The sequence below is a fragment of the Crocuta crocuta genome, unplaced genomic scaffold (assembly GCF_008692635.1).
Source record: "Crocuta crocuta isolate KB4526 unplaced genomic scaffold, BGI_CrCroc_1.0 scaffold262, whole genome shotgun sequence".
NCBI lineage: Eukaryota > Metazoa > Chordata > Mammalia > Carnivora > Hyaenidae > Crocuta > Crocuta crocuta.
In genome coordinates, this window is record NW_027528869.1 from 2,178,877 (window position 1) to 2,191,214 (window position 12,338).

The 12,338-nt window shown below is 40.6% G+C and overlaps 1 protein-coding gene across 1 annotated transcript in view; it reads right to left on the reverse strand.

The window, feature by feature from the left end:
• DERA (deoxyribose-phosphate aldolase) overlaps positions 1-12,338 on the reverse strand; it is an 88,572-nt gene that overhangs the window by 53,109 nt on the left and 23,125 nt on the right. The window contains exon 8 of the mRNA XM_077756411.1: positions 11,040-11,174. Coding sequence (XP_077612537.1) covers positions 11,040-11,174 — 135 coding nt within the window. The remainder of the gene's footprint in view (positions 1-11,039; positions 11,175-12,338) is intronic.

Genomic DNA, 12,338 nt, shown 5'->3' on the forward strand with positions numbered 1-12,338 from the left:
AACAAAAGAAAATAGAGGGGCACTTGGGTGGCTCAGTCGGTTAAGCATCCGACTTTGGTTCAGGTCATGATCTCACAGTTAGTGGGTTCGAGCCCTGCATCGGGCTCTGTGCTGACAGTCAGTTCAGAGCCTGGAGCCTATTTCAGATTCTGTATCTCCCTCTCTCTCTGACCCTCCCCTGCTCACGCTGTCTCTCTCTCTCTCTCTCTCTCAGACATAAATAAAACATGAAAAACAAACAAACAAACAAACAAACAAAATAGAGCTCCTTGGAAAAATAACTGATTCCAGGGCTAGGGTAGAAAAAGTTAAAGACAAGCCTGAAATATTTTTGATAAGAATTCAAGGAAGTTCTCAAAGAATAATATGAGCATGTCAAAAGGACAGAAGGGCAATCTGAAGCAGCTTCTGATAGCCAAATATTGGATAATCTGAATATCAAAAATAAATAATGGGGACACCTGGGTGGCTCAGTCGGTTAAGTGACCAACTTCAGCTCAAGTCATGATCTCCCCACTAATGAGTTCGAGCCCCACATCGGGCTCTGTGCTGACAGCTCAGAGCCTGGAGTCTTCTTCCAATTCTGTGTCTCCCTCTCTCTCTGCCCCTCTCCCACTCAGACTCTGTCTCTTTCTCTTAAAAATAAATGTGGAAAAAATGTTTTAATATAAAAAGTAAATAATGACAGTAATGGGTTATAACCAATTGAGTAAAATAGGACTCTATGAGTTCTTACAAACAGAAAGGAAGCAAAGTAGAGGAGGAGAAGGTAATGCTGACTAATAAGTATAGAAAAAATGATGGAATTAGAAAACCACCATTTGACAACTATCGGAGTAAAAATTGAAGAATTATCAATGAATGCTAAAACTACTGAATAAAGTTAGATGAAGAATAGGATATTAATATAGTCTCAAAATATCTCCATTCATTTCTGTATTAATTACCAGGTAAAACACAAAATACTGGGGTACCTAGGTGACTCAGTCTGTTAAGTATCTGACTCTTGGTTTGGGCTCACAGCCTGTGAGGTCAAGCCCTGCATCAGGCTCTGCACTAGCAGCGTGGAGCCTGCTTGGGATTCTCTCTTTCTCTCACTCTCTCTCTCTGCCCTTCCCCTGTGCTAGCATGTACTCTCTCTCAAAAATAAGTAAACTTTAACAAAAAACACAAAATAGTTATTAATTTTATAATGGAGAAACTTGCCAGAAAGCATCTAAGCCAATTAAAAATTAACATCCTCAATAACAAGACAAATGAACATCTTAGGACTCTTGAAATAATGTACTGAGAATAACTGAGCAAAACTTCTGTGGTACTTCTCCCCAAAATATATAATTTGAATCTCATGATGAGAAAAAACATCAAACAAACCCAGCTGAAGCATATTTTGCAAAATAACAGGCCCCAAATCTTGACACTCAAGGAAAGACTGAGGATTGTTCCAGATTGAAGAAAACTAAAGAGACATGTAACCATTGATCCCAAAATTAATAAAGACAATTTTTGAGACCATATAAAAAATTTGAACAAAGTCTATCGATTTAATGGTAGTATGCTATCAATGTTAATTTCTGATGTTGATGGTATACTGTGGCTTGGAACAAGTGTTCTTGTTTTTAGAAAATATACACGGATATTTATGAGTAATGGACCAAGAGGTCTGTAACTTAATCTCAAAAAATTAAAACAACCATTACATATATACAATTTTATAAACCCACATATACACAGACAATGAGAAGGCAAAAGGTAAATGGGGCAAAATTTAATAACTGTGGAATCTCAGTGAAGAGTAAACAGTTTTGTATATGATTTTTGCTACTTTTCTGTAAGTTTAAAATTATTCAAAAATAAAAGTTAAAAAGATATATTTCATATACTATTATAATTCATTTAGCATCTATGTATGTTTCTTATGGAAGGGCTTTCAAGATTATCAACTATTGTATTTTTTAAACAAAAAAATGTGATTATATATGGTACATTATTACCTGCTTTTTCCCCCTGAAATATCATAGACATCTTTCCATATTAACATATATAGGTTTGTAGCACAATTTTTAATGGCTGCACAATTTTCCCCTGCGTGATCATAAATAATTTATACAATCATTTTTCTATTATTGGATACTTAAGGTTTCAGATTTTTTGCTATTAGGAACAATACTTCAGTAAACGTCCTTATGGTTACATCTTTGCATACATCATGACCTTATTCCCTAGAGCTTTCATTATTTTTTTTTCTGCTCACATACTCACATGCAATCCATGTTTGCTGTTAAAAATACAAACAGTATGGAAACTGAAAATTCTCCATTAAAAAAAAGAGAGAATAATTCTTGCATGTAACAGAAAAATAATAATCTGGAGGACTATTATAAAAGATGACTGGCAAATGAAAATGGAATTCAAACACCACGACTGCAAATTAGTCAGAATAATGCAAAATATAACAAAACACATACACCAGAGAAGTGGCTGGCATAGTGATGTCACATTAAAAACCTGATAATAAATGTTTTGGCTTATAATGAGGTTTTTAGGAGTAGCAAAAGTGGGAGTACCGGAAGTCCAGGATATATTACATTGCAGATGCGTAATCAATACAGTAGCAAAGCCAGCGGAAGGGTGTCTCCTGTCTGTCCCCCCACATCCCTCCCACTGCTGCCACGCTGAGAAGGAGAAATGGAGGTCGTAACCTGACCTTCTGCTCATCACTCCCAGCTGAAAAGCAAGTGAGGCTGGGTTGATGGAATGTGCTCGCCGACAGAAGTCGGAGAGCTTGGCCGCACTGGGAAAGGCCCGTGTGAGGAGAATGTAGACCCAAGGAGCAGAGGGGGTCACACTGCATCTGTTTAAACAGCATCCAGAAACGGCTGACAACTGGCTCTCCCGTCTGCCTCCCCGTGTCAGCGGGGACTTGCGTCTGTAGTGTTTTACTTGTCTTTGTTCAAAATCATCTTGTTTCTCTCTAGCTTCCACCTATAAGGGAAGCACATCCTTATTCTTGGGGCACCTGGCAATCAGTTAAAGTTTTCTGGGAAAGTAAACTATGTTAGTAAAGCTTTTATGAATAGAAATTACGATTTAAGTAAAAACCCAAGTGTTTAAAGCCTACGTTTCCTATCTAAAAGTCATAAAGTAGATTTCCTTTTATATTTCATGCTACTCAAAGACCCTTAAAAATAATTGTTAACGAATATATCTAAGCAATTATTTTTTGAGTACCAGAAAGATGTTCAACACTGCATAAGAACGGCCTGGAAATATCTCTTAAGATAATTATATGTACAGTAAAACACTTAATATAAAGTATACAGCAACCTTTTAAATTAAAAAAGTCACAAAATGTTCAAGAACAGTTTTCATCCACCAAGGCAACTAATTAATCTTGTAAGACTTAAACAGAGATGAGCTAAAATACCAGGTAGTAAAATAACCTACAAGAGATAAAACACACACATTTTGGTCAATACTATTTGAAGTTTCAAAGAATCATAGACTAAAAACAAAAACCATAAAAGCATACAGCTGCTAGAAGTATCTCCAGAATTTTTCTGTTATAAATAACTTCCAAAACACAAAAAACACAGACTATAGATTATGTGATTCCTCCTCAAACAGTGTCTATAGATTTAGAGATTGCTTTTCTCATAAGGTATTCTGATTAACAGCTCTACAAAACAAAGAACAATTTCAATTTCTTTTCAGAGATGTTCTTTCTACCATCCTTCTTGTGTAAAAATCAGCAAGTAAGAAAAATAAATCGCTGCCCAGATTCATGATTTGCAGGATACACTTCATAAAACATAATGATAGACACTGTGGCATTGGCCCAAATATTTCATTCTCTCACCCAAAAACTCTTGATGGCCTGACACATGTACTCTGCAAACCAGGTTTAGGAGAGCAAATCAGCGCTGATGAACCGAAGAGGATACAAGGGAGATCTGGATACAGGACACAAACAACACTTCTAAGTACAACACTGAATACACTATGCTGAAAAATGTGACAGAAGAAGCCATCTTTCGGGTGGTGTCTGACAGTACTCTAGTATGCAGTGGGTTTATAAAAACTAGTAAAGTCAGCTGTAGGTCTTGAGCTCAGAGAACTGGAAGATTCTTGAATGAGGCAGAATCTGATAGCATTTCCATGTCACTGGTAATATATTAAGGTAAATACATGCAGCAGAGAGAGGTCATTAAAAAAGTAAAAAATGAACACCTCTATATTTACAGAGCATGGAAAGCATTTAATTTTCAAACCCTGTTCAATAAGATTTATGAGATGATGAACCCCTTCTGGTGAATGTGTTCTTCAAAGAACTGTTTAAGAAACGCAACTTCGATGTCGGCTTTAATATTATCATGAAAAAATACTGTATTATAGGTCCTTATCAAGGGAATAATACTCCCAGACAATGAAAACGCCAAATATAAAATCACAGGCCATTATAGCTCTAAAGGACTGTGGAAATCATTAAGTTTTATCCTCTCATTGGTAGCTTATTTAAATGGAGGCAGAGAGAAGTGAAGTGTTTGCCCAAGGACTAGGTATAAATTAGCGAAATTGCAAAGACTAAAATCCAAGTCTTTTAGAGTTCTACTTCATTTACTCAGTACATGTACTATTATGGTTTCTTCCCTTGACAACATGCTATCAGCATCAGGAGGAGGAGAGGGAAAGAGAAGGCACTGCAGCTGCCATGGAGGGACTGATTCATCTGGGCCAAGCAATGGGATGGTCAATTTACATTCATGATCTAATTCAATCCCCATTACAATCCTGTGAAGTAGATGCTATTTTTCCTACTTTACAGAGAAGAAACAGATGACACAGAAAAGCAATGTGCCCAGAAGAAAACAGCTACTAATGGTAGTGCCAGGATTCCAACCAAGGTCTGTCTGGTGCAAAGACTCTGCTCTCAACTGTGCCTGGTCTCCCAGAGTCATCGTGCCTTCTTGCTCCATGGAGTTATTTGTTCTAGATAAGCTCTGGGTCTGACCACCTCCAGTGATGACTGGCTTACATGCTGGCTGGCCGGCCGGGTGCCTCTGCCTCTCTTAGTTCAGCACAGCGTTCCCAGGGAGAGGAAAGCCATCCTTTCCCTAACAGGTAGATGTTTCTCTGGCTAAACTTCCCAGAGTTGAGCCTTTAAGCCTTCTATCCATTAAGCCTTCTATCACAGCCAACTGCAGATCCAGGCTAAATAAGCAGAAACACATCAGAAATACTATTTGTATTAATTAACCAATATATAAATTCGACAATGTGGGGCACCTGGGTGGCTCAGTCACTTAAGTGTCTGACTTTGGCTCAGATCATGATCTCACGGTTTGCGGGTTCGAGCCCCACGTCGGGCTCTGTGCTGACAGCTCAGAGCCTGGAGCCTGTTTCAGATTCTGTGTCTCCCTCTCTCTCTGCCCCTCCCCTTCTTGTTCTCTCTCTGTCTCAAAGTAAGTAAAAATAAACTTAAAAATTTTTAAATAGATGGTTCAAATTAGTGATTCTCTACATCTATGGGATGATAGGAGGAGGAGGTGGAATCCAAACCACCTGGAACAGCTTTCACAGAAGAAGCCTCTATACGCTCACGTCCAACACCCCATGCCGACAGTACACACACTCAGGAGGGACAGTCTAGGTTCCAGGAGGAGAGGAGTTCAGGCAAATAATTTGAAAGCATTTCGTCAGGTAATTCTAAGAACCAGCAGAACTTACTATTTACACCCTATCCAGTCAAAACTACTGTCCTGAGGGATAAGTGAGACGGTATATGTTTCTGTGCCCGACAGGAAGGACTGAGGAAGTAGAGGCAGGGGATGACAGTGTGCCATGAAGAGCAAAACAGGATCTGACAGTAAAAAGCTTACCGGCAAAGGGCCTGGCAAAACAAGAACATGCATTTTTATTTTTTTTTTAAATTTTTTTAATGTTTATTTTTGAGAGAGAGAGAGTGCGAGTTGGGGAGGATGAGAGAGGACTCTGAAGCAGGCTCCAGGCTCTGAGCTGTCAGCACAGAGTCCGACGCGGGGCTCGAACCCATGAAGCGCAAGATCATGACCTGAGCTAAAGTCAGACGCTTAACCGAGTGAGCCACCCAGGGGCTCCGAGAACAAAAATTTTTAAATAAAAAGACATTTGACATCCAAAGGCACGAGAGTCTGAACTGTTAGCTGTGGGGGGAACACCTTAGGGGGTTCAGCCGCCGGGGAACATCGCTGTGCTCCAGAACGGCGCAGTCACTGACACCACAGTTCGCAAACTAAACTGTATTTAAGAGAAGGTGTTCACGTCAAGTCCTTTTTCATGGATTTCTTTCTAAAATGGCTAGATTCTCCGATCTGATCAAGACTCAACCATTGTACTTAGGGAAAAATGGTGCATGAAAAGCAACGTGGTTTAGTGGGGAAACCAGGCATGAGTTCTGGAGTAAGCTGATGTAGGTTCTGGTGCTGGGGAGGCTTTGTGGTCTTCAGCACGTGGAACGTGGCTGAAGTCGGCGAGGACAGGAGGTTTTGGGGGCAGAGTATGCAGAGTGTGAGGAGAAGTTTGAGAACTTGCTGGGACCCAACCTGAAGACCGCCAGCACTTCAGGGATGATGGAGGAGGGAGAAGACCTTGCATACAAGACACAGGGACACAGGAGTCATCAGAAACTTGAAGGAAAGCCTGAAGAATGTAGGATCCCCAGAGCCAGACAAAAAGAGTGTTTCCAGAAGGACCATGCACTGCATCAAATGCAGTTTGTTTAGCTGAATGGTAGAGCTAAGCAAACAACTGTGGAATATTCCCTGGGCATTGGAAAATAAGAGGGCAATAGCATCTTGATGATGCTTGTTTCAAGGGAAACAAGTAAATAGGACTCTTAAGAACTGTAGCCACGAAGGGAAAAACAGAAAGGGAGACGTAGCTGGGGATGAGGGGGAAGGCTGGCACGTGAGCTTTTTTTTTTTTTTAATTTTTTAATGGTTTTTATTTATTTCTGAGAGAGAGCATGAGCAGGGGAGGGTCAGAGAGAGAGGGAGACACAGAATCCGAAGCAGGCTCCAGGCTCTGAGCTGGCTGTCAGCACAGAGCCTGACGCAGGGCTTGAACCCACGAACCGCGAGATCATGACCTGAGCCAAAGTTGGCCGCTTAACTGACTGAGGCACCCAGTGCCCACACTAAGCTTTTTTTTAATAGATAAGAAAAGCTTACATATGTTTAGGTACTGATGGGAATGAGTCAAAAGAGATGAAAGATACAGAAGAAAAAAATGGCCAACAAATGGAGTAAGGCCTCTGAAAACGTGGGAGATGAAGAACCACTGAACAGAGGAGGGACTGGACTTAGGAGGAAGGAAAAGGAGGAACCAAGGAAAGCAGACCTGATACGATGACCTCGAGGGAGTCCCTGTCTACTGGTGTCTCTAGTTTCTATTTCTATTTTCTCTAGGAGGTAGCAGGTAGGGCTTCTGCTGAGAGTGAAGGAGCCTCAACACAGGCAGAAGAATCAGCAGCTTGAGGAGAACAGAGACTTTAAATGGTCACCAAGGAGAATTCAAGAAGAGGAATACAGGCCCCCCCCTCCCCCGGTCTCCTCTTTGTGTTCACACCCGCAACTGTGGACCCTGTGACCATGAGAAGTGATTAGGCTACGGTCTACATGGCCAATTTAAAAATGGGACTCTTTCGTGTTTCAACCAGAGTCCTACACACCCCAGTGCACAGAGAGGAGAGGGACCTGGGCTTGAACGTGTAATAGCGTGACAGACATTTCCATCAGCAAGTTCCAAGAAATCAATTTTAGGCTCATATTTTAGTAAACAGCTAATATTAAAGCATGACACTGAAAAATACAATATGTAATCAAATTGAGGCAAATTAAGACAAAATACTCTAGTAATAAAAGGCCTCAGTCATTGCAGGTTTCTATTTAGAATTAAATTTCCAGTATTAAACGTTCCTTTTCAATTTGTTTTGGGTCAAGAGGTTATTAACATCATGAAGAAGTTAATAGAAAAGTATGGTCCAGGACAAAGACGTGTTATTGTATTTTGCATGAATGCCTGTTATTAGGAAATTATCAGTTCCTAAAAACAACCATTCCTAGTTCATTAAGGGACAATTACATCAAAACTCATCTCCTATTATTATGTTATTTCCTAATTAGTATTCTAGAGACAAGAGCACAAGTTATAATAGAAACCATACTTCTATGTCTACAACTGTTTAATAAAAGATATAAAGGACATATAGGTTTTTATTATCTAACTAAATCACATAGTTTATTTCCATATTTGTTTTACATATTATACTTATTCATTTTTTTCCTCTTCCTCTGGCCTGAAATCTTAACTGAAACTATGACTCGAAGGAAACAAGAATTAATATATAGGGACAAGAGACATCTATTTAAAATAAGCCTCTTAAGAATGATTATAGGGGCGCCTGGGTGTTCAGTCGGTTAAGCATCTGACTTTGGCTCAGGTCATGATCTCATGGTTCGTGGGTTCAAGTCCCGCATCGGGCTCTGTGCTGACAGCTAGCTCAGAGCCTGGAGCCTGTTTCGGATTCTGTGTCTCCCTCTCTCTCTGACCCTCCCCTGCTCATGCTGTCTCTCTCTCTAAGAAATAAATTTTTAAAAAAAAGTTTTAAAAAGAATGATTATACGGATGCCTAGGTGGCTCAGCTGGTTAAGCATCTGATTCCTGATTTCAGCTCAGGTCATGATCTCACCTTTCCACAGTTCATGAGATTAAGCCCTACATTGGGCTCCATGCTAACAGCACAGAGCCTACTTGGGATTCTCTCCTTCCCTTTTTCTGCCCCTTTCCTGCTTACATGCACGTGTATTTTCTCTCAAAAAAAGACAAAAAACAAAACAAAAAAACAAAAAAAACCTGGGTGGCTTAGTCAGTTAAGTGTCCAACTTTGGCTCAGGTCGTGATCTGTGGTTCATGGGTTCGAGCCCTGTGTCGGGACCTGTGCTGACAGCTCAGAGCCTAGAGCCTGCTTTGGATTTAGTGTCTCCCCCTCTCTCTGCCCCTTCCCTACTCACACTCTGTCTCTCTCACTCTTAAAAATAAACATTAAAAAAAAAAGTTTTTTAAAAGAAAAGGAACAAAAATCAAAAGCACAAAAAGACATTTGTGAACTGTCAGGATTTAAACCCGAAAAGGATTAAAAATGTTGATGAAGTGTAGTTGGGAGTATGGGGCAAGAGGAATGGCTTTAACACATTTTCTAGATCATTCAGAACTGTGGTATCAGTGACTGCATCATCAATGATGCTCTCAGAGCTGCTAAAATCTCTGAGATGACCTGCCCCACAGCTAACAGTATTGTGCCTTTTGACTTCATGTATCTTTTTATTCCGTGTCATTTTATTTCATGTATATCTGTGTCACTGTTGTTTCACCTGGCCCTTTGCTTTTAAGCTTTTTACTGTCAGACCCTGTTTAGCTCCACAGGGCACACTGTCCTTCTCTGCCAGAACCTCCCTCAGTCCTTTCTGAGCACAGAAATGTACACCATCTAACTTACTGGGGATGTTAATATTCTAAGCTAAAAGACTATATTTTTCCAGCCTCACTTGCAGCCAAGATGGCCATTAACTAAGTTTGAGCCAAGGAGGTGTAAGCAAAAAAGTTGTGTGAGATTTTGAGGATAGGACAGCCTTTCTTTCCTACTATCTAGGAGACGAGTGGAAAGACAGGAGCTTCAGAAGCCATCTTAGACAGCGGCCGTGCCCTTAATTATGAGAGCAGAAGCCATACACTTTGGAAACAGAAGATAAAAGTAACGTAGGTCACCAAGAACTTTGTGGGGCTGCCACAAAACCCCTAAAATACCTACCTCTAGACCTTGTGGAACTACCGACGGAATCTTTGCCACTCGATAACCGAAAGCAATTCTTAATGGATAAAAAATGGAATTAGGATTTACAGATGTTAGGGGCGCCTGAGTGGTTAAGTGTCTGACTTTGGCACACGTCATGATCTCATGGTTTGTGGGTTCGAGCCCTGCATAGGGCTCTGTGCTGACAGCTCAGAGCCTGGAGCCTGCTTCAGATTCTCTGTCTCCTTCTCTCTCTGACCTTTCCTCTGCCTTGTGCTCTGTCTCAAAAATAAATAAACATTAAAAAACAAAAGGATTTACAGATGTTAAGCTAGATGGACTGATGGATAATACTCACAGAAAGAGGGGGGCCTGGGTGGCTCAGTTGGTTAAGTTTCCAACTTAGGCTCAGGTCCTGATCTCATGGTTCGTGAGTTCGAGCCCCATGTCAGGCTCTATGCTGACAGCTCATAGCTTGGAGCCTGCTTCAGATTCTCTGTCTCCTTCTCTCTCTGCCCCTCCCCTGCTCACACTCTGTCTCTCTCCCCAAAATAAATAAACATTAAAAAAAATTTTTTTAAGACTCACGGATATCCATGAAATCCTGGCAAGTCCAATAAGTAGGTTAAGAAAAAATACATTAAATATAATCCTACTGCTGGGGCGCCTGGGTGGCTCAGTCGGTTAAGCGTCTGACTTCAGCTCATTTCATGATCTCACAGTTCCTGGGTTCGAGCCCCACATCAGGCTCTGTGCAGACAGCTCAGAGCCTGGAGCCTGCTTTGGGTTCTGTGTCTGCCTCCCTCTCTCTCTGCCCCTTCCCAACTCACACTCTGTCTCTTTCTCTCAAAACTAATAAACATAAAAGGGAAGTTTCCTCCACACATTAAAACAAACTCAGCATAAGTGACTTGCCTAGAATGATTTCCGTACTGAGTAATAAAATATTAGAGGAAAGAATAAAAGTGAATAGTCTACTGCACAGAAATAACCACTCACCTAAGCACTCAAAGGGATCTAAAAAGTTCACATAGGTGGGCAATTGTCTAGGATTTGTGAGGGGAACAAGGATGAGCAATCCAGCCTCTGATCTAGTGACTTGTAATCTAGAACCATGACTTCCAAAACATGCTGCCTCTTTTCCAGTCCTCTCCATTTCATTCACTAGGCAAGAACAAGGCCTCCCTCTTATGGAAGGACTGGCACATACCTTCCCACTGGCCTGTCAGCACCAAGGTCCTGTTAATTACCACATCAATTTCTACAGCTCCATCTTCCACAGCCAATCTGATCTCTTCCAATCGTGTCTTTAAATGGGTCTGTCCAGCTGGAAAGCCAGTGGCCACTAGTAAGGAGAGAGAAAAAAAGGAAGGAAGGGAGGAAAGAAGACAAATTTTAGTTGGTATCTCAACAAGGAATTTGATACAAAAAACAAGAACCAGCATTTAGACTAAACCATTAATGACACTAAAGAGCTTCACACTCTTCTTGCAAAGTGAAGTGTGACGAAAAAGAAGGTCATCTCATATGGTATTTGTGTTAGGATAAATATTAGTATTGCTTCGTCTGGAAAACCTGAAATGAAGTTGCTGCAGTGATGCTCACGATGCCCTTTAAGTAAACAGATACTAAGAAGAGACGTTATCATCACAGCGACAGTCATGAAACAGTAGTTACAGCCCTGTCTTGATGGATACTGGATAACTACGGATCCAACTCCTAATCAAGTTGACTATCACTGTATTCTTGATTTACTCACTCATATTTATAGCTGTTATAACCAAATTGTAGTACAGGTTCTTCCCACTGCGTATCTTAAAATGAATAGCCAAGCACATGAGAATAAAGGTAGAGAATTCAGGAGGAAAGAGCACCTAATTTGTCCACAAAATTGGGACAGGGGTGAGTTGGGAAGAACAAGACCAAGTACAAATTTTAAAAAATGAAAATATGGCTACACTTCTGAAAACCTATAATATGTCTTACACACACATCATTAATTCCATTTCCATGCCTAACGATAACCTTTTGTATTCCCATGTTACTGAATTCCTTGGGCCTGCTATCTTATAGGAGAGCGTGCTTCCCTATGGTATAAAAGAAAAGCTGAATTGACGGAGGCTGATGAAAAATTAAGGTAGCAGCCAAATACTGTAGGTATATCAATACTGTATACTATGCTTCTTTTGATGTGTCCCTAATAAAATAAATTAATCATCTTTTTAGACTCCTTTTTCAAAGCCCCAGGATATTCCTCTTAACATCTTCTAAAAGTACAACCTAATTTTATATCCGTCCATCCATATACTCACACACACTCACCTACACAGAAGGTTTTAAGACTCTTCTTTCCTTCATGCCAAGTCCTACTGAGTCTATCTTAAGCCAATAACTCCCAAACATACCCTCTCTACTTTATCTCCCAGGCTTTGGGGTGGCTCTCTTCATCTCCCACATGGACTGTGATAAGTCCCCCTAAGTCCCCATCACCCCTCCTAAATGTGTCCAC